Source organism: Ctenopharyngodon idella, chromosome 3 (genome assembly GCF_019924925.1).
Source record: "Ctenopharyngodon idella isolate HZGC_01 chromosome 3, HZGC01, whole genome shotgun sequence".
Taxonomy (NCBI): Eukaryota; Metazoa; Chordata; class Actinopteri; order Cypriniformes; family Xenocyprididae; genus Ctenopharyngodon; species Ctenopharyngodon idella.
The window spans coordinates 9,231,996-9,254,675 of NC_067222.1; the positions used below are offsets into that span (position 1 = coordinate 9,231,996).

The 22,680-nt window shown below is 36.6% G+C and overlaps 3 protein-coding genes across 12 annotated transcripts in view; 2 read left to right on the forward strand and 1 right to left on the reverse strand.

Moving 5' to 3' along the window:
• The window catches only part of LOC127509865 (putative leucine-rich repeat-containing protein DDB_G0290503), a 427,110-nt gene that overhangs the window by 19,347 nt on the left and 385,083 nt on the right, over nt 1–22,680 (reverse strand). The gene's annotated exons all lie outside the window — the stretch shown is intronic.
• Nucleotides 2,181–22,680, forward strand: part of LOC127509969 (DLA class I histocompatibility antigen, A9/A9 alpha chain-like) — a 421,940-nt gene continuing 401,440 nt past the window's right edge. For 2 of the 9 annotated variants that reach the window (XM_051889396.1, XM_051889401.1), the window contains exons 1-4: nt 2,184–2,530; nt 5,668–5,901; nt 6,890–7,168; nt 8,861–9,154. In XM_051889396.1, the coding sequence (XP_051745356.1) occupies nt 2,479–2,530; nt 5,668–5,901; nt 6,890–7,168; nt 8,861–9,154 (859 nt within the window). In that variant the 5' untranslated portion in view covers nt 2,184–2,478. Of the gene's footprint in view, nt 2,531–5,667; nt 5,902–6,889; nt 7,169–8,860; nt 9,155–9,847; nt 9,974–10,427; nt 10,497–10,758; nt 10,812–10,894; nt 12,130–22,680 lie in introns of those variants that run through there. The other 7 variants (XM_051889397.1, XM_051889402.1, XM_051889393.1 and 4 more) reach the window with 6 other exon arrangements.
• The window catches only part of LOC127509921 (GTPase IMAP family member 8-like), an 82,543-nt gene continuing 76,166 nt past the window's right edge, over nt 16,304–22,680 (forward strand). The window contains exon 1 of the mRNA XM_051889280.1: nt 16,304–16,314. The gene's annotated coding sequence lies outside the window, so the exon portion shown is untranslated. The remainder of the gene's footprint in view (nt 16,315–22,680) is intronic.

Here is a 22,680-nt window from a genome sequence, read left to right on the forward strand (position 1 = left end):
TATTCTCGCTCTCATTTCAGATCTTCAGTCCTTTTCTTCCATCTGTTTCTCTCTTCTTCTCTTATTTCATCTACTCGTTTTCTTCTCTCACACTCTATTTTTCTCTCTCGCACCAGTCATTTACAATCTCTTTCCATTTTAGTTTTCTTTTCTTCATATTCTTCATTCTTCTAGAAGCACATTTGTGAGGTCAGGCAGTGATGTTGGCGAGAAGGCCTGGCTCACAGTCTCCACTCTAATTCACCCCAAAGGTGTTATATCGGGTTGAGGTCAGGACTCTGTACAGGCCAGTCAAGTTCCTCCACACCAAACTCACTCATCCATGTCTTTATGGACCTTGCTTTGTGCACTGGGCCATCCCCAAAGTTGGGAGCATGAAATTGTCCAAAATGTCTTGGTATGCTGAAGCATTAAGAGTTCCTTTCACTGGAACTAAGGGTCAAGCCCAACCCTTGAAAAACAACCCCACACCATAATCCCCCCTCCCCCCAAACTTTACACTTGGCACAGTGCAGTCAGGCAAGTAGGGTACAACAGGGCAAAAGGCGCCTTTGATTTTATTTTTCTCTAAACCACTAGATGGCACAAAACTTGATGGCACAAAACACAAAACTTGCCGCAGCAGTTTCCTAAATATCGCTTTTCGAAAGCATGTGCAAATTTGTCTGATCTTTGACGCGATCATGGGCAGCAACACAAAGTTGATTCTGAGGTGATTTTGATCTAATATTTGATGTTTTTAAAAAATGTTGTTGATTTAAGTAACAGATGAGAATCCATTAAATTAATGTTTGTATTTTCAGAAAAAGGTCTTCTTAATGATTTTCAGTTTTGTTCAAGGTAATTAAAGCAACAATTTTTCAATAAAGAAGAATATGTAAAAATATGGTATTTGGGGTAAAAAGCGCACCTGCTGTTGGGGCAAAAGGCAAAATAAATAACATGATAATGAATAGCTGGGTAAATGGTTAGATTTACATAGTAAATATCATATATCAAATGGGTATCCAACTTAGAGATAATACCCATATTTGTAATGAAACAATCATATTTTAAAATATGATATTAATCATATCATAATAAAATATAATTTATTGTTACTACTGTAAATGTATGTATTATGGGATGTCCTTCAATGCTTTCAGAATTATTACTTTTTAAAATAATTTTGCTTCTGTATTTTTAAAATCTATTTTTATATTTACATAGGTCTATTTTAATGACAGTATATTTATTGAATAAAAATGAATTCTTTTATTTATAAAAATAAACAGAAAATAGTACAAATTTTGCTAAAGTGATTCTTTTGAACAAGTATTAACCTAGACATTATTAAAAACATTATTTTAGCTAAAGTATTTGTATGAATACTGTGTGCCTTTGTGTGGGGCATTTGTTTGTTTTTTTTAACAATTTTATGTTTCTTTCATATAAGATATATACATATATATATATATTTTTTTTTTATGAAAAGCTATGCATTTTTTCTTGTTTTTCTACCTGCCAGTGAAACTGTGGTGTTACTGAACTGAATCAACATTGAACTGAACTGAGCTGATAATAATGACTCTTTTAGAGCTGCTTTACTGAATCTGTGTTCGTCTCATAACTGAAGAACTTTGTAAGATTATCACTGTTATTGTCCTGTTTATTACAGTGAATCTGCTTTGAATCAGTCTGTACTGAATAAAGCGCTGTAGAAATAAAGCTGACTGATGATTCTGGTTTGTTCAGCATGTTTTGTGATGTATTTAGTGAGAGTCTCTGTACAGATGAAGGTGTGAGTGGATCACAGATGCTGTTTCTCATCTTAACGCAGTCATATCTTCTGCTCCTCAACGGTGCTGTCTGTGTAGGGAGTGAAGCAGCTCACTGCGACTCAAGCAGAACTAGAGAGGTAATGACTAGTTAAATCTGTCATCAATCCAACTTAAAAAAAGGCATTTCACATTTTATTATACAGTATTTCAGAGCACTTTCCAGTGTTGATGTTTGTTGAGTGTCCAGCAGATGGCCCCAAATCTCCATTCAAACAGGTGAGACGCGTTCATTCATAGGAGGCTTCATCAGTCTGATCACGTGAACGTTATTACACCTGTACAGCATCTGGGAGGTTATATTTCTGACCAGTGCTCGCTTGTATCGTACCAGAACTTTTTCTTGCAAACAGGTGTGGAGGAAAATTCAGGTAGCGACTTCAACGAGGGGGTAATAATTTTGCAGACCCCCCGAAAAAAAAATGTGATTAGTTCAGTAATCTGTACACGACTTCATGATGGCTTCAGTCCCCTTTAACAGAATAATAACACAACCCAGTAGTTCCGCATAGTGACTGATGACTCGATGATCGAGTGGGCGGGGCTTCTTTAGTTCAGGTGCGTTCAGACAGGTGTGTTAAGAAGAAAAGACACCGGCTTCAACTGGCTTTCTAAAAAGATGATTTAAAAATAAGACTGTTGCCGACATGTTAAAACAAACATGCGATCCTCTGTGCTTTTACTACTCGTTGGGATTCACCTCGCATTTGGCGGTGAGTTTATTTTGGGTTTAGATTTTACTTTGACGTTTAAAATCTAACGCTCAGCACTTCCGGTTTGGCCAGAACGGAGCTTATCTACTGTTTTTATCTATTTGCATTTATCTTTAACGTTGGAAGTAACTTTTATCATTAAAACAAATGTTTATTTACTGTGATCAATATCATATTTATGTGGCCAATTGTGTATTTAAGCAATAAAGACCCATAGCCTATCGTTCGTCTGCTAGGTATTTTTACTTTCATTTTTGTGCGTTTGCAATTGTGTTGAATAACCTGTCAACATGTCGGACAAATTAAAATGCTGAACAAAATTACATTTGTAGCAGTTTTGCACATTGACAGTCCGAGATACGGGAGTTTTGTGTGTATCGTTAGATAGTTTACTAAATAAAACACTCTTGACATCACAATTGTATTGCATTACGGTATTTTAACCCCACAGTTTTTACTTAAAACAGTCTTCATCAAAAATGAACAATTATCAGTTATTTGTAATATACAATGCCATTGTAAAAAAAAATTCAGTAGAGATAGCTACTTTTTGATAGTTAGCTTACATTACAGCTTATTACTTTTTCAGAAGGGTGGTTTGAATGTAGCCTAACTAGTTTTACTTATGAGTAGCTTGTCAAACCAGTTTCAGAGTAGATTTCCCATCAGTGTTCAGGTGTTGATTGTAAAGAATGCCTGTCAAAAATGCTAGCAACTTCTTTTCTCTCTCTCTCTCAAAAACACTGGTGGTGAAAGTTAAAGGTATGTGTTGTAGCTGTATATCTCTCTTTATTAAAGGTTCTTGGTTACTTGTTCTTTCAGCGTCACACATTTCCCTTTTGGAAATGCTACATGCTCGCTGTGACAGAGATTGACAAGTAAATCATAAATATTACACTTCTAAAAACTGGGCATGTTCCTTGAGAGTGAACCTTGTTTGTGCTCCTTCTATAATGCAGAAGAAGAACCAGTCATTTATCATTCTCCTTGAATCTCTCAAAAATTACCATGTTGTTTAAAAAAAGCAAAAACAAACCACCACCACCACCACCAACAAAAACATGTCTCAGAATATCTTGTGTGTGGAAAAAGTTCACAATAAAAAAAACTTTTTAATTATGTTGTGGTTATGATAGAAAAGCTGCATTTGTTGGCAAAATAGTAATATTAGTAGTGTTATACAAGCTGTGTTTGGAATAAAAATTTACACTAGCAAACAATTTGGTGAAAATAACACTAACAACTTTAAATCAAAACAAAAGTCAGCCACGTCAGAATAATTAACAGTTCCAAGCTTGACATATTACTGAAATATTGAAAGTTTATCATAACATTTAACTATGCCATAAGGATTTTATATCAACATTTTTGACACCATAGAAATTTCATAATTCTTGTCACCAATGTCAATATCACAAAAAACTACTAGCCTAAATAAATAAAACTCAAACTCACTGCAGACAAGTGAACAGTTAGTCATGAAATAAGAATAAGAAGCTAATTACAAGCAATAGGACAAAACAAAACCTACAGGAGAACAAATAAATAATAAATGCTATAAGCTTAGGCATCGTATAAATTAATCTAATGTATAAAAACTCGCATAGTCTTCATTGTGTAAATAAATATATATTTACTCATATTTAAGTTACAAAAGTGGAATAGTCGAGCAGTGAGAGACTTTTTTCTCTCTTTTGTTGTTTGATTAATATTAATGACAGACAGCAGGAAAATTAGACAGCTGTCGCTTTAAGAGCTGCCCGGATCCATTATACTGTAACACCTGCGTTTAAATGACTGTGGCTGCGTCTCAATGTGCATACTATCCACCCTAAATAGTATGTGACGTTAGTGATATTCAATACTATTTAGGGTGGATAGTATTCACAATGGGATGCAGGGTGTGGCTATATCTGAAATCGCCCCCCTCATTCACTACTCCCTACATTAGTCTACTAATATAGTTCACTTGAAGGAGTGACTAAAAACGTGTGAGTGAATTCGGACTCTGAGTGTGCCAGAAGGGCTGCAGCATTTGTGCTGTTTAATAATCATTTGAAACTTGTCAAACTAGCAGCTCCAGTAGTAAGATGCAAGGATTTATATTGGAGACTGTCATGGAAATTATGAATAAACCTTAGATAAACAATTAAATAATCAATTAAAAATGAATTGTATGATATTATACTGTTTACCGCAGACAAGCATTTGTAAATGAATGATTGGATGGATGATTCAGCTTCAGGCTCCATCTTCTGGTGAGATATAGGAATTAATTCGGTGCGTGACTCTCACAGTGCATTATGGGTATTCTCTAGCCATTGAGCATTCATCAGTTGTGCACTCAGTTTTGTGGTGCATTGTGGGATTGAATGAGTGCACTCGATAACGTTCATCCACTTTTGATCCTGTCCCAAATGGCACCCTAAACACTCTTCCTACGAGTCCACACTTTTGTGACGTAACACCGCTTTGACTGTTGGGAAGAAGTCTGGCATGGAGCTCGCACCAGTGTGCATCGCGGGTGCATATTGACTGCGGAGGGGGCGCTCACAAGCACCCTTCTGAAGCCTAAAATTGACAAATGGGACACCCTACGGTCTCGTGGATGTAACGGACACGGGCACGCGGCAGCCATTGTAAGTCCACAAGACCGAAAGTGCATAGAAGTGTGCCATTTGGGACATGGTTTGGGACACCACTACAAATGGCTGTTTCCTCAAATAGTGCCCTATTCAAGGGTAAAGGGGGCAATTTCAAACACAGCGATTTCGGATACTTGCAAAAATGGGCATTTTGACACATACAAATATGTATATTTAACCGTTCAAGGCCAATAAATCGTCAAATATAACTCCGTTCTAAACTCACACTCTTTGAGCAGTGGATGTGTTTGTATCTCTCAGACAGCATTCAGAAATATGGAGATATTGCACATATTGTCTGTCTCTGCGGACTGTGATTCAAAGGCTTAAAATCACTTGTTTTAAACCACGATGCTTAAAAACGCATGCAAATGGATAAAATGGATCAAAAACGGTGAATTTCGCCGAAAGGTGACAAGTTTGCATCCCTGTTTACACTATTGTATAAAAGCTAATTGTGACCCATTTAATATGGCTGATTTCTGTCCACAGCAAAACACTCTCTAAAATATTTCTACACTTCGGTGTCTGGAGACGAGAAGTTCGCTGCAACTGGTTTGGTCGATGATGTTCAGTTTATGTACTTTGACATCAACACAAAGAAAGCTTCACCAAAAACAGAATGGATGAGAGAGAACAAAGAATCAGATTTCTGGGACAGTCAGACATATTCATTGATTGAACAACATCACTGGATTTTAAACACCATCTGGACAGAGTCAGCAGGTACAGTGGACACACCATCACAAGTACATTCACACATAAAATCTGGCTTCTGATAACATGACCAGAATGAATAGTCAAATGAAAAATCCCAGAGGAATTTAGCACGTTGTTGAACAAAATGTTACATTTATACATGTGGATAAAATATGTGGGTCTCCATCATGGAAGTCGGGTAATGTTAGGTTTAAGGGTGGGTATTTATTCTGGGTTAAAGATTGTGGAAGATTAAAGATCGCAAACCAAAACTGGACCAATCAGCTCTGAGCAAAGTGACATATATTTGACACAATAAAGCCCCTGTATCTCCTGCTTCAAACTGCAGCAGTGTTTATTCCTGCCTTGTAAATGTTTCAGTTCATGATATTTTTTCATAACAATCTCTTCATCAATCAAACGAAGTCAATCAAACTGATGCTTTTCCATGTTCCGTCTGATTGGCTGTTTGTCTCACAAACTCTGGATCAAACCAGAGTCGACAGAGAATGTTTATACCAAGCATTGTGCAACAGCTGATCCTGATCTAAACCAGGTTGAGTTTGTCTGGTTCTGTCAACTCTAAACCTACTCTGAAACTCAAGAGTTTGTTCAAATAGTTTCATTCAACAGGCCTCCGAAGAATGAATGATATATCACACTCGCTCATTCAATCTCTCTCTCTCTCTCTCTCTCTCTCTCTCTCATAATAATAAACTCTACACAGTACAATAACCTTCAATGAAGCGACTCAACGTTCCTTCATTACTAGTTCTGAAGTGATGTTTTAGAATTAGTAACAGAGGTTTGGGCTCAACTGTCAACTTGAGATCTGAATCCATGGCGGAAGGAAGGAGTTCCTCACAAAAGAGAGTTTTTAAAGACAATCCGTTGTTTTTTTCACTTGTTTATTTACACACTTGTGCTTTCGAACTGTTGCCTAAAACACAATATCACACTCGTTTGTTCACGTAGAGTGTATATTGTTCATATCATTTATATGATGTCTCCTCAGGTGAGCACACATACCAGATAACCTACGGCTGTGAATGGAACGATGAAACTGGGAAAACAAATGTGTTCCGTCAGTATGGATATGATGGAGAGGATTTCCTGTTTCTGGATTTGAAGAGGGATGAATGGATATCTCCAATGAAGCAAGGATTCAGGACTCAAGAGAGGTGTAACAATGAAACCATCCGTCTTTCGCACTGGAAAAACTACCTTAAAATGGATTGTATCGACACTTTGAAGAAGCTCCTGCAGCTTGGAAAGAGCAGCCTGGAGAAAACAGGTACATAAATATTTCAGTTAGTGCACAAAAACATATGTAAGTCATTTTTACAGTTGAAACTGCAAGACATTGTGCTGCTGAGATATTATGAAAACAATTCATAGGCATCAGTAAACAAAGTTTATTAATACACATTTAAGTGATTCTGAAAATGTAAAGTTGATGAAAAATGGAAAAAACACGTTCAAAATTATTCAACCCCCAAAAGTCAAATTTTGTGCAGAATCTTTTATTCTTCATAACCTCCAATAAATGCTGCCTGTAAGTGTTTAGAAGCTTCTGTCACCTCTCTACTGCAATATTGGCCCATTCCTCTCTTGAAAAAGCTTCCAGATCACTGATAGACTTTGGTTTCCATGTTACCACTGCTTTCTACAAATTCCACCAAATAGACTGTAGACAGACTGTAGACTTCATACAGTCAAGATTTCTACTTCTTGCAACAGCAAAGAACCCCAATAACAAGACTGGAGCACCTTCTTGTTTGTCCATGGAGATGGTGTTCTTGTGCTCATAAGCTTTGCAGCTGAATGCCACTCTTGACCATAAAGAAAATAAAAGGCTGACTTGAAAATGCTTCAATTCATTTGGATATACCTGTGGAGTTGTGGAAGAATGTTTTATGGAGGAATGTGACCAAACTGGAACTTTTTGGACCCATGGATCAGTGGTACGTCTTGTGCAAAAAAGGCAAAGCTTATGAGCAGAAGAACACCATCTCCATGGTCAAACATGGAGGCGGTCCAGTCTTGTTATTGGGGTTCTTTGCTGTTGCAGGAAGTAGAAATCTTGACTGTATAAAGGACATCATGAATTCTTTGAAGTATCAAGACATTTTGGCAAAGATGGTGATGCCTTCTGTGCAGAGACTGAAGCTTGATGATCAATGGACTTTCCTGCAGGACAGCCGTCCCAAAGTTTAGAAACAATGACTGTAATTATTTTGTCTATATTTCATTAGTCATTTTTCTACATCTAATACATCTACATTAATAACATATTAAAACCCGATATAAATATCTCACATTTCTGCCACAATACCAAAGTTGCAGTTAGTGTTACTACAGTAAATCCATGGTAAATTTTAATGATTTGTGGATTAAGTATAGTACCCAGCTGGATTGTTGTGGCTCAGTGTTTCTCTTGCTTTCCACGTCAGTTTTGTTGAGAATGTCAGCACGGTTTCATCTGTCTTTAGTTTAAATCCCTGATAATCACAAGACAATTGTGGATCGTATCCTCTGCACCGAACTCGAACGCTTCTCGCTGCATCTATTTAGTGGTTGCGTGATTGAGTTGAGACGGTCCGCGATGCATTTGTTCTCACTGCATTGTCTTTTGGGCAGAGTGGGGTTTTGGTTTTGGTGCTTTTAACTATTCTTTTTTTAATACAAAACAGAAATGGCAGCGCTTATCAGTGATCAAATCATTGTCATGATTTACTCCTACACCTGGCAAAATGTTTGATATGATGGTAAAATAAAAGTGACTTAGGCTGTGTTCAGACTGCAGGCAAAACTGGATTTTTCCTCAAATCAGATCTTTTCAGGCAGACTGTCAGCACTAGTGATCAAATAAGATTTTTTTTTTTTTCCCCGTCCAGACTTGCAAGACCCATCTGGATAAAATCTGGATATGCAAAAAATTAAGTCTTGACATAACCTTACAGTGTCTCTCTCTGTCTCTCTCTAGTCTCTCCTCAGGTGTCTCTGTTACAGAAGAACTCCTCCTCTCCAGTGTTGTGTCACGTCACAGTCTTTTATCCCAGTGATATTACAATCACCTGGATGAGAAACGGACAAGAGCTTTATAAGAATGTGAAGGTTGGTAAACTTCTTCCCAATGAGGACGGCACCTTCCAGAAGATTGTGACCCTCCAGACTGAACCTGATGAGTGGAGGAATAATGAGTTCAGCTGTGTGGTGGAGCACCAGAACAAAACCATCAGAAAGACTCTGACAGAGAATGAAATCAGGACTAATAATAGTAAGTCTTTTAGTAGAAGCCAATGAATGTTTACTCAAACCACTGTCAGAGAGACCAGAAGATACCAATGAACCGCTGCGTCACAATGCAGACACAAGTATGAGCTTGTAACTCCTGTTGTTTCTGCACTGCACTGGCTACTGTTAAATATATAATTGATTTAATTTAATTACTATTTGTTTATAAAGCCCTCAACAATTTGGCCCCTCAGTACCTGACTAACCTGCTTCATCCGTACACTCCTTCTAGAGGTTCGAGATCCAGTGATCTCTGTCTGCTTACTGTTAAAAAACGAAATGATCGTGCCTTTACAACTGCAGGTGTGAAACACAGGAACAGTCTTCCTCTTCACATTAGATTTACTCCCTCCATTTCCACCTTTAAATCTGCTATAAAGACATATTTATTCTCTCTTACATTCAATACTCCTTGATCATTGCTGATCATTGTTTTATTACTGCTGTGTGTTCCTTACATTTGGTAGTCTTCTTTTTTAGTATTATTATTATTATTATTATTATTTATTTTCCTGTACAGCACTTTGGTCAACCTTGGTTGTTTTTAAATGTGCTTTATAAATAAATATTGTATTGTATAATTAGTTTTTGTGTCTTCAAAATTTTGTCAAGAAGGTGTCAACCACCTGTTAACATTGAATCTTTCAGCAATCTGATGTATCTTTTTTATAAACAGAAACACCTGCTCCGGTTGACACGACTGTTGTTGTTGTTTCTGCGGTGATTCTGTCGCTGTCGCTGTTGCTGTTGCTCATCATTGCTGTCATCGGGTATTTGGTATATCAGAGGAAACTGAAGTCAGGTGAGAAAGAGTAATGCTTCATGATTATTATCTTAGTACTGATAGTCATATTATGTAGTAGTATTTGAATTAGTAGGACAGAACCAGTTTCTTTTTTAATTGTTCATAAATCCTCTCCTACATAAATGTCCCTTAAAGGGTTAGTTCACCCAAATATAAAAATCTGTCATTAATTACTCACCCTCATGTCGTTCCACACCCGTAAGACCTTCATTCATCTTCAGAACACAAATTAATATATTTTTGATGAAATCTGAGAGCTATCTGACTCCTCCATAGACAGCAACTTAACCACCACATTCAAGGTCCAGAAAGGCACTGAAGACATTGTTAAAACAGTTGACATGACTGCAGTGGCTCAACCTTAAAATTATGAAGAGACGAGAATACTTTTTGTGTGCAAAAACAAAATATCTTCTGTTCTGTCTCATTCTCATACACTCTTTTTGTCCAGCACTCCCAGGTTCTGCGTCAGAATGCTGGCTCAGTTTTGGCCGTTTTTCAGGATATGTTGTTGCCAGCAGTAAGTACCCTGTAATCTGTGTTTGGTGTAAATATATCAGAGGTGGATGAACTTTCTCTATACAAAATGTAATCATATTTATACGTTTTGGTAATGTAAAATAATTTCTGACATGAAATAAATAAAGATTATAGCATTATACAATGAATCATCGTACAATTAATAGTTCTGTAAACACTGTATGAATAAGATCTCTGCAAATCCAAAAGAAAATTCTGGAATGAGTCGGAATGACATTTTAAAAGCTGATTTTCTGTTGCAGTGTCTTCCAGTGACTCTGAAAGATCAAGTCATTCATCAATAGAGTCTTGAGACGTGAGTTATGGTTTATTGATCACTGCAGCCGTCTGGAGCAGACGAGGTGAAGCTGATTTATTGTGTGATTTTGATCATTTCAGGAGATCAGACGGATGATCGAGGAGAATCATCAGATCTCACTCATATATCTACTCTCATCTTCAGTTTTCCTCATTCATCACATCATTTATTCACTTTATGAATATCAATGTACTGTTTTATTTTTTATTGTTATGTCTTTTTCTTGGATATATTTTTAAATGAATTACCTTTTATTATAAGGTGTACATAATATGTATATAACTTTATCTAACAGGGTAACTGAGGGCCTTTCATAACAGTGATTATTCATTTAGCCTCGCTGTCAATATGTGCTTATATTTTACTGTTTATTGATATTTGTTTATTGATATGTCGCTTTAATATACATCTTTTGAGTGATTTAAAATCAAGTTATTAATCAATATTTATCCTTCTAATTATTAAAAGATTTGAATGACTTCTGTTAAAGGTGCAGTGTGTAAATTTGAGCGGCATCTAGCGGTGAGGTTGCAAACCAACGGCTCTCACCCCTCCCTTTCGAAGCAAAATAGAGAAGCTACGGTGGCCGTCTGGCCGACTCAAGACAAAGATACAGCAGAGAGTATGTTAGCCAGTCAAGCGATGAGGTTTCTTCTTACTTCTAACAAAGAACGGTCTCTGCTTCTAATAAACCAAACGACGACGACTACTACTACTACTTTTTCGTGCGTGTTCAACGTAGTGACGATGCAAACTGCCTCTAAAAACATGAACGTTTTAGAAGAACAACAACATAGTGACGAAACACGCTCTGTAGAGCAGTTTGTCTGTTTAGGGCTACTGTAGAAACATGGCGGTGCAAAATGGCGACTTGACATGGACCCCGTGGTGTATGAGATGGCTCATTCTAAGGTTATAAAAACATAATGGTTCATTATACACCACTGAAAACATAGTTATGTATATTATTTTGCACTTCTGTCAAGAGATCCTCACAAATTTTACACACTTCACTTTTAAAGAATTTATTTTACTTTGTGTTCATCTTCAAACACTAGAGAATAATGATGAATATTGTCTGTACCTCTCTCTGAGAGAAAACTACAACATATCAATATGTTTTGGGGAAGTATCCTGTTCAACCAACGTTAGTCTTGAATTATCTGTGTATCTGTGTATCTGTGCTGGTTCTTTTGTGTTTTCTCAAGTTGGCTCCTAGAAGAGCAGTTCTGTGATCTCAGAGGGTCACTCTGTGCCTAAACCAGGGTCCTGGTGTCATCTGTATAATAAATGGAAACATGCTTATGTCTATCAATCCACGTGTGGACAATTTCTTATTTTTCTCTATTTCTTAGCCGGTCAGAATCATGTAACCTGAAGTACTGAAGAATTACTGCTGTGTTGAATGTGTAGTGGCCTATGAACTCCTTGAGAGACTTGAAGCTGACTTAACTATTCTTCAGTAAAATTTCTTCAGTTTATTTTTTTAAACTCTGACTCCGTGCCTTCATTCATTATATCTGATCTTTGTATCTTTAACTGTAAATTCCCCTACACAAGGTATTAATAACAGCTGGTTTGCCATCTGCCAAAAAACATCTACAAGAAGAGATTTGACTGTTACAGCCATCGACACAATAAATACATAGACAAACTCTTATATATGTACAAATCTATGATCAGCTGAAGCTGAAAACATCGTCCGTCTGTTTGATAAATGTTGATGTGATAAAGCTTGATAAAGCTGCTCTTGGAAAATAACTGAGGACAGATTGAAATGTAATATATTAAATATTATTATATACATCACAGTATTTCTATTAATTCAGAAAGGTTTTAAAACATGCCAACTCCAGTAAAGACAGTTTATGTGTCTGAAGATCGACATTACAGTGAGTATTTTTATTACAAGACATGAGGAGGACAAGCTATAATAATTCTAATAACAGATTTCTGGAGAAATCTGTCACATCTTACACATTGAGTGTTTCACAATTTTTTTTTTTTTTTTAAGTGTTTTTAATTGTATGTAAGATTTAAAGTGATTCACAGTGTAAATATGCAAACATTTCATTTGATCTGACATTTTTTTTATATCCGAGAGACTTTTTGATGTTTATTTATTTTTTATTTTTTTTTTTACATTTCATCATTTCACTGAGTAGAATGAAGTGAATGAAAGAAAAACTGAAGTTTAAAATACTGGGTTTTTTTTATACATTTTGTATGTTTCTCTTAATTGAATAAATTATGAAGTTTCTCTTTCACAGGTCCTGAAGCTCATCTGAGAACAGAACAACAACAGAAGATAATGGTAGATATAAAACAATTCAAACATTAAAAAAATAAATAATAGACATACATGCTCAATTTGTGTTTTGGGAACCAGACAAATGATTATATTACTTTATTATGTTTCTGATAATCTAATAATATGTGTTATAGAGGACCTCAGGCTTCAGATGAAGCAGGTAATCTTGACCAACAGATGATAATTATAACACAAATCATACATTGACCACAGAAACATAAACACATCAGTATCACAGCATACTGTATATATATAATATGCATATTGTTGTTGTAAATTTGAGATTTTCTCTCCTCCTGTTGAAACACATGTAGCAGCACAAGTGCAGATAAATGACATTAATATTGTCATTGTCTCTATTGGAGACAAACAATGACTCCATACATGAGACTCTAATTAAACTATGAGAATTAATTTTCTTGATTTTATTACATAAAACATGATGAAAGACAACCAAATGTGATTGACAGCCTTTTATGTTGCAAAAAGTTATGTATGCAGAATGGAAACTGAATTAATTGAGCATGTAATTGAAAAAAAAGTCTCTGTGGGTTGAAAAGTGTATCACGTTTAAGCTACAAGTTTCAAATGATGGCTATTAAAAATATATATTTGGTCTGTGTTACGTGTAGGTTGCTGCAGAGATGAGGCGTTAACAGACTTCCACAATCAAAGGGTATTTTATTAACACAAAGGAGAATAAAACAACCAATACACATCAAACTAACATTAAGAACAGACAAGAAGTGCAGGGAGTAAGTCCATTATAAAGGGTGTGCAGATGATGAAGTCCAGGTGCAGGTGATGAGTGATGATTGGGAGATGACGAGGAAGTGAGTGCAGGTGTGGAAACAGGAGGATCATGGGAAATGGAGTCTGGGAACGAAGGGAACTGTGACAGTCTGGGGCCATTACAGTATTTTTAACTTTAGTGGTAAGATGTACTACTTTATCTATGCATGCTTCATTCATTCAGAAGAGTCTTGTGTAAATTCATGATTTCTGAACCAGTATACGACTGACAACCTTTTATGCTTTACTGCATATTTAACAGGTATACATTAACAGCATTTGTTTTTTTGTTTTGTTTTTTTTTTGCATTATACAGGTGCTGGTCATATAATTAGAATATCATCAAAAAGTTGATTTATTTCACTAATTCCATTCAAAAAGTGAAACTTGTATATTATATTCATTCATTACACAGAGACTGATATATTTCAAAAGTTTATTTCTTTTAATTTTGATGATTATAACTGACAACTAAGGAAAATCCCAAATTCAGTATCTCAGAAAATTAGAATATTGTGAAAAGGTTCAATATTGAAGACACCTGGTGCCACACTCTAATCAGCTAATTAACTCAAAACACCTGCAAAGGCCTTTAAATGGTCTCTCAGTCTAGTTCTGTAGGCTACACAATCATGGGGAAGACTGCTGACTTGACAGTTGTCCAAAAGACAACCATTGACACCTTGTACAAAGAGGGCAAGACACAAAAGGTCATTGCAAAAGAGGCTGGCTGTTCACAGAGCTCTGTGTCCAAGCACATTAATAGAGAGATGAAGGGAAGGAAAAGATGTGTTAGAAAAAAGTGTACAAGCAATAGGGATAACCGCACCCTGGAGAGGATTGTGAAACAAAACCCATTCAAAAATGTGGGGGAGATTCACAAAGAGTGGACTGCAGCTGGAGTCAGTGCTTCAAGAACCACTACGCACAGACGTATGCAAGACATGGGTTTCAGCTGTCGCATTCCTTGTGTCAAGCCACTCTTGAACAACAGACAGCGTCAGAAGCGTCTCGCCTGGGCTAAAGACAAAAAGGACCGGACTGCTGCTGAGTGGTCCAAAGTTATGTTCTCTGATGAAAGTAAATTTTGCATTTCCTTTGGAAATCAGGGTCCCAGAGTCTGGAGGAAGAGAGGAGAAGCACACAATCCACGTTGCTTGAGGTCCAGTGTAAAGTTTCCATAGTCAGTGATGGTTTGGGGTGCCATGTCATCTGCTGGTGTTGGTCCACTGTGTTTTCTGAGGTCCAAGGACAACGCAGACGTATACCAGGAAGTTTTAGAGCACTTCATGCTTCCTGCTGCTGACCAACTTTATGGAGATGCAGATTTCATTTTCCAACAGGACTTGGCACCTGCACACAATGCCAAAGCTACCAGTACCTGGTTTAAGGACCATGGTATCCCTGTTCTTAATTGGCCAGCAAACTCGCCTGACCTTAACCCCATAGAAAATCTATGGGGTATTGTGAAGAGGAAGATGCGATATGCCAGACCCAACAATGCAGAAGAGCTGAAGGCCACTATCAGAGCAACCTGTGCTCTTATAACACCTGAGTAGTGCCACAGACTGATCGACTCCATGCCACGCCGCATTGCTGCAGTAATTCAGGCAAAAGGAGCCCCAACTAAGTATTGAGTGCTGTACATGCTCATACTTTTCATGTTCATACTTTTCAGTTGGCCAAGATTTCTAAAAATCCTTTCTTTGTATTGTTCTTAAGTAATATTCTAATTTTCTGAGATACTGAATTTGGGATTTTCCTTAGTTGTCAGTTATAATCATCAAAATTAAAAGAAATAAATATTTGAAATATATCAGTCTGTGTGTAATGAATGAATATAATATACAAGTTTCACTTTTTGAATGGAATTAGTGAAATAAATCAACTTTTTGATGATATTCTAATTATATGACCAGCACCTGTACATGATATATATCAACACTTTCAGTTTTGTCTATTAAAAAATAGTAGCTTTCCTGTAAGAATTGTGTTATGTAAATAAGTACTTAAGTAGCCTACATTCCAGTAGCTACTGAATGTCTTGAGACTTAAAACTGATACTTTCATTTCTCAAACCATCTTTTCAGAATCAGAATCAGCCTTATTGCCAAATACCGTGGGTTTACACATACAGGGAATTTGTCTTGTCTTGGTAGAAATAGTAGCCTATAAATAAATAAAGGGCATCTGTAAGGTAAGATTTTATACAATGTATTTATGCTTCTTTTTCAAAATTTCTTTTGAAATAAGAATCACTTATCTGAATTCATTTGTCTTTTAATATTATATGATACTTTTTAAACGTGATTCGGATTGTAAATAAACAGCAAAAGGAGGATCTGTTGATGTCCATGTTCCATGAATGTGTTGAGCATAAAATGGCGCACAGTGCAGGTAATCTTTGATTAACGACAAAATATCTACATTTTCATGCTAAACACGTAATGATATATATCACAGTCAAATACAATCCTTCTAAAGCAATGACTATTTATTCATAAAACATTTCCGTGTAAAAACATCTCGGCTGTAAGTAGGCTGTACTTGTTTACGAGTTGCACATCAAGTTTAAAACTGGCAGATATAGGTATACATTTGGTAAAAAAATCATAACTTCAAAGTCTCTTGTTCTGCGAAATGTATTAACATCCGCCACCTAGCGTTCAGTGAGGATGAGGAACTGAGAAAGAGACTTTAAACTGAACATATGGACACAAATATAAAGCACTGATCTGTTGAGTTTTATTTCACTGTTGCTGTAATAAATAAATAAAATCTTTTTTTTTTTTTTTTTTTTAATAATAATAAGTGAGTGTGCCTCGTAGCCAGAATAAAAAACACAGACAAATACTGTAGGCTAACAGGTAATACTCCTTGTAATTGTGACACCCAAGTTGCTCTTTTCCTGTCACTGAAAATACTCACTGTTTGTGCAATTTGTTGCAGCAGGCAGAAGTAGACCGGAGTTTGATCGGCCCTACAGTAAGTCAGATTTACAGTTCAGTTCATCTTTTAACAGCAAGCTAACTGTCACAGTTGTTTATTTCTGTTCAGAGACACTTATGTTGAAGTTTTTCATTTCCTTTTGGAGCTGAGTTTTAATTTCCCATGTTTATTTCCTGTTTCCTTTGTATAAAAAAGGTACAAGGAGGTTCTATATAGGTCCCGTTTCCTATATAGAAATAAATTAAATAAATAGAAAGAAATAAAACTGTCCCAATGTTAAAGAACTCTTTGTGTCCTAAAGGTTCTAAAGAGAAATGTCCTAAATGATTGTCCTGAAGGTTTATGAGTTATTTCAATTTTATTTTTTTTATTGATAAAGTACAAAAATAATTAATTAAAACTAAGTCTGTAAAATAATCCTATGAAGGGTTCTGTATATGAAGCACATGACAGATCCCTTTAAGGTCATGAGTGCGTACCTGAGTTCAGAAGACATCATTCGAACCCCGGTGTCACAAAAAGTGCTACTGCATTTGAAGAATTGTAATATTTATTTTAAAGTACATATTAAATTATTTTAAAATTAAAAGTTGTTGGGAGAAAATATTTCTGTGGTAAAATTTTGCATGTTTTATTTTTTATTTTTCCTTCTTATATCATGTTGATGTTTATTTCTAGGATGTTGAATAAAAATGGAAAAAACAACAACGGTGATGCAAAATCTATGTGTCACGTTTTGAGTTGTTTTGTTCTGTTTAGTTGTATATGTCTAGAGTTTGTTTTTCTTTGGTCACATGTTCCCCCTTTGTTCTCAGTTAATTATCTCATTAGATCTTCAGTTCACCGAGTATTTAAGCCCTGTGTTTGTTCTGTTCAGTTGTCACTTCTCTGTTGCATATACCTGGTTGTTCTGTTTGTGTTTCCCTAGTCAAGAGTGTTTTGTTTCACAGTGTTTTTGTTAAATAAACTCTATACTGCTGCACTTAGATCCTGCATCTCTCCTTCGTTTTCAACCAGCGGTTACAAAAGAACTGACCTATAATTTGGATCTAGAAGCACAAAGAAAAGATGATCCTGGCTGAGGACCACCTTTGGGGTTTGAGGCAGAGGGGTTGTCCATTGGAGAGGTATGTGGAGGAGTTTTCTGAGCTCTCTTGTCAGGTGGGCTGGCCTGATGTTTCCTGTAGTGCTTGTTTTCTGATGGGCCTGGATGAGGAGACCATTCGTTATAGTGAACCTGCTTGTTATTTCTCTCTAGTCGAGTCAATTAATCTCGTTCTCTATTTAAATGGTTCAAATTTTGAAGTTGAAGAGGTGAAAGTAGAGAAGTATCGCCCTCGTCCCGCCCCATCAGAAACACAAGTGGCCTGGTCAGCTCACTCCCTGCCAGCTCCCTCCACATACCCCTCCAACGAATCGGTCCATTTCTGCCCCCCCTGTTCCCCCATGCTTGGAAATGGGTATCCAACAGCGCTCAGGTCAGCGCTGAAGTCCACCTCCATTCTCCCAGCTGCAGGATCTATAACCATCCAAGTCTCCATCCCGGAGCCCTCGGTCAAGATGGCCGCCGCCACGCCTGAGCCCTCGGTCAAGATGGCCGCCCTGCCTAAGTCCTCTCCAGGGAATACGGAGGACCTATGGCTGATAGACTTTTAGTCAGAACCTAATTCAGCCCCTGACCAGAGTCCAGACTTCGCTCCAGTCCCCGAGTCAGCCCCAGACTCCACTCCGGTCCCCACACCGAGCCCAGAGGGGGCTCCGGTCCCCACCCTGAACCCAGAGGGGGCTCCGGTTCCTGTCCAGAGTCCAGCCCAAAAGCCCATTCCAGAGACCGCTCCAGCCCAACACCCTTTCCCTGGCATGAACCCGATAGGCCCTCCCAAGAAAATTTTGGGGGGGTGCAGTACGTCTGCCGTAGTGGCCAAGCTAAGCCCCCGGGTGAAGGCCACGGAGGCAGCACCGCCCTGGCCCCCCGAATTACCGGCGCCTCCATGGCCCCCTGAACTGCCGGCACTGCCCTGGAGGCTTCCTGTCCCACATAGCCACTCCCTTGCCAGCCTTCAGAGCGGCCACCCTCCCACCCTTATGGATGTTATACCGCGCGAGGACGCGCCTGCCGGGAGGGCAGGGTACTGTCACAGTTTGAGTTGTTTTGTTCTGTTTAGTTGTATATGCCTAGAGTTTGTTTTTCTTTGGTCATATGTACCCCCTTTGTTCTCAGTTCCTGACACTTGTTTGTCTCCTTGGTTACAGACTGATTAGTGTTTGAGTTCAGCTGTGTTTAGTTAATTATCTCATTAGATCTTCAGTTCACCGTGTATTTAAGCCCTGTGTTTGTTCTGTTCAGTTGTCACTTCTCTGTTGCATATACCTGGTTGTTCTAATGAACCTTATTGTAAAGTGTTGCCACTTAAAACTAATGTAAAAATGTAACAAACTAAAAGAGTTTGTTTAAGCAGCAGTAACTGATCTGGATACAGAATACAGTTCAGTTCAATGCACACTTATTTGTATAGCGCTTTTCATACATATAGTTTCAGAGAAGCTTAACAGAAAATGAATGTTTCTGCATTATGATCTGAAGTCCTCGAAGGGGTTGGCATCGTATCTTCACAGGTGTCATGTCATCTGAAGTCTTTTGAAGAGGCTAGATCAAATGAGCTGGCATTATCTCTAGAGACAGAGACGGAAGAGCTAATGGAAAATATGACATAATTTATACTGTATGTTAACTGTAGGAAATTATGGCAATTTAGCACAACTTGTAATGTGCATGTTGTAGTAAAATATGTAATTCTTCTATTTGTTTTCTTTTTTTTTTTTTTTCATTCAGAAAAATACCACTACGAAGAACTCCCATCAACATCCAGGATACACCTGTCTCTAATCTCTCAATTTTCAAAGTTTAAATGGGAAAAGGTAGTTCTTTGCTTAATGTATCCTATTATTAATGTTGTGTAGTTCTTAGTTTTGTATGTAGTGATAACATCCATGCTTCAGGACAAATTGCCCTTAAGGGGGAACAATAAAAGTTACTAAGACTAAATGCTGGCCTGTGTAATGTGTGGTTTACAATACTTATAGACAGAATGTTCACACAACTTGTGTAACAATCTCATATTTGTTCACCCCAGTGTCAAAATATTGATATGCAGTTTGAAGCAGTGATTCGAAAGGAATGGTTTCGTAGCTTTTGAAACCCAAATTATTTATGCCTGTATAACACCTTTTTCACAGATGACATATTAATAAAGATCAGTTCTGTTGCGTTCTTCTTTTTTTTATTATGATTGCAAACAGTACAGAGATGATATACAACTTTGTATACAATACACAAAATGTATCAATATGTTCAATGTCATCTGAACATATAGTAGAAGAAAAAATCAATGATTTGCTAAAAAAATAAAGATAACAAAGGAAAAATAGAAAAAAAGACAGTGAGGGTAAGATATTTTAAATTCTTTCAAAAAAAAAAAAGAAAAATTGGTTTGTTGTTGGTGAAATTACATTTATGGATATAAAATTTGGAAACAAAATAAATAAAATAAACTATCCAAAAATAATGTCTTTCAGAGTTATGGACAGATATTGCTGGATATTATCTTTAATAAATGTGTCAAAAAAAGTTTCCATAGTTGTTCAGTATAGAAACATGACCAAAATCAATGATAGACAGTTTCTGTGTGAACTTGGCAAATTGAGCATCTTGTATCAATATTAGTTTTATATTTAATCATAAAATATTTAACAGGGTAAAATTCATTATCTTGAAAGACACTTCTTTTACTTTATTAGTGAGAAAATATTTTTGTTGTGAGGACCAAATCTTTTTCCAATTTAAATTTTTAATGAAATTATTCCAGTAAAAGAAACAGAAATAATATATTTAAGAAAAAGTGATCTGAGTTTATTGTTTCTATCTTATTTTTTTCCTGAAAAACATATTTTACCTATTGGAGTTTCTATTGGCTCAGGAAAAGTAGTAGTTGTAGTAGGAGAGTAAATGTAATTTTTTAAAAAGCATGCAGATTTCTGTTGGGATCCCTTATGGAACAAAAATATATGATACCCATAAAAATATTTAGAAATGAAGACATTACATGTAATGTTCATAAAATTTTATCCTTTATTGTGTACATATATTGCATATATGTTCCCATATAAATGTGAATGTATTGTACACATACAGTGCCCTCCACAAATATTGGTACCCTTATTAAATATGAGCAAAGGCGGCTGTGAAAATAAATCTGCATTTTTTATCCTTTTGATCTTTCATTAAAAAAAAATCACAAAATTCTAACCTTTCATTTAAGTAAAACAATTGAAATGGGGGAAAAAGCTTATTATGAAATAAATGTTTTTCTCTAGTTCATGTTGGCCACAATTATTGCAACGTCCTTTTCCCAAGATAACAGCTCTGAGTCATCTCTTATAATGCCTGATGAGTTTGGAGAACACCTGACAAGAGATCAAAGACCATTCCTTCATACAGAATCTCTCCAGATCCTTCAGATTCCCAGCTCCATGTTGGTGCTTCTTCTCTTCAGTTCACTCAACTCATTTTCTTCAGGGTTCAGGTCAGGGAACTGGGATGGTCATGGCAGAAGCTTCATTTTGTGCTCAGTGACACATTTTTGTGTTGGTTTTGATGTTTGTTTTGGATCATTGTCCTGATGGAAGATCCAACTACGGCCCATTATTGGATTTCTAGCAGAAGTGGTCAGTATTTTATAGAATCCATGATACCATGTGTCTGAACAAGATGTCCAGGACCTTCAGCAGAAAAGTAGGCCCACAACATTACAGATCCAGCAGCATATTTAACCGTGGGCATGGGGTACTTTTTATCCATGTGTGCACCAAACCCATCTGGTGGGTTTGCTGCCAAAAAAGCTCTTTTTTTTAGTTTTTAGGGTATAGATAGTTTCAAAGTGTAAACAACCTACATGTCTCAGTATTAAAGCTCCAGATAAATGATTTGTTATTAAAGCGTCTACGTTCACAAACCACTGTTAATTTTAACATGAAAACAAGCATACTGTATGCGTGATTTGGCATGGCAGCTGATTCAAATAATAAATAACAAATGCTTTACCTACTGCAGAAAAATCCTGTGTTTTGACTAGGCCCGGTTCCAGAATCAAATCACAGAAGCAGGCTCTGAAATTAGTAAGGGTATTCTTGTCCTTTTCTATAGCCTATGATGATTACTGTGTCAGTAATAGCAATTTCAAGAGTGAATCCCACATTTATATGGAACTATGATGGAACTATGTATTAAAGCATTTATGTGGCCGCTTGTAGAGCATGGACAACAAAAGTTGTATCCAAATTTGGAACATTAATTATTAGGCAATATATAGGCTATTGCCTAAACAGCGCATTAATTGGTGACGTAACTTAAATGAAGCACAAGTTTTCAAAAGCGTTTTGAGCTCTCATGGTAAACAAATATTGATAAACATTGTACTGTGATTTCAGCAGTGAAAAAATAACCCCTCTACAACAGAGGGGAAGCTCCGAAGATTTCAGCATTTCTGAAGGAAGCTGCTGACAGAAGAAGGAAACACAGGTGAGCTGAGGAAACTCATTTATTTTTCACCTATACCATGCATCTGTTATTTTCTTCTTTTTTTTATTTTCTTAAATTTACATTTTGTATTTATTTAATTTGTTTTAAGAAGGCTTTGACATCCAAATGTAAATGACACTGTATGAGCAATATTTAATAAGTAAACATTAATTCTGTTATTTTCTGTATATTCTTCTTTTTCTGCCTTTAGCTTCTTTTCTTTTCATAAACCTGGC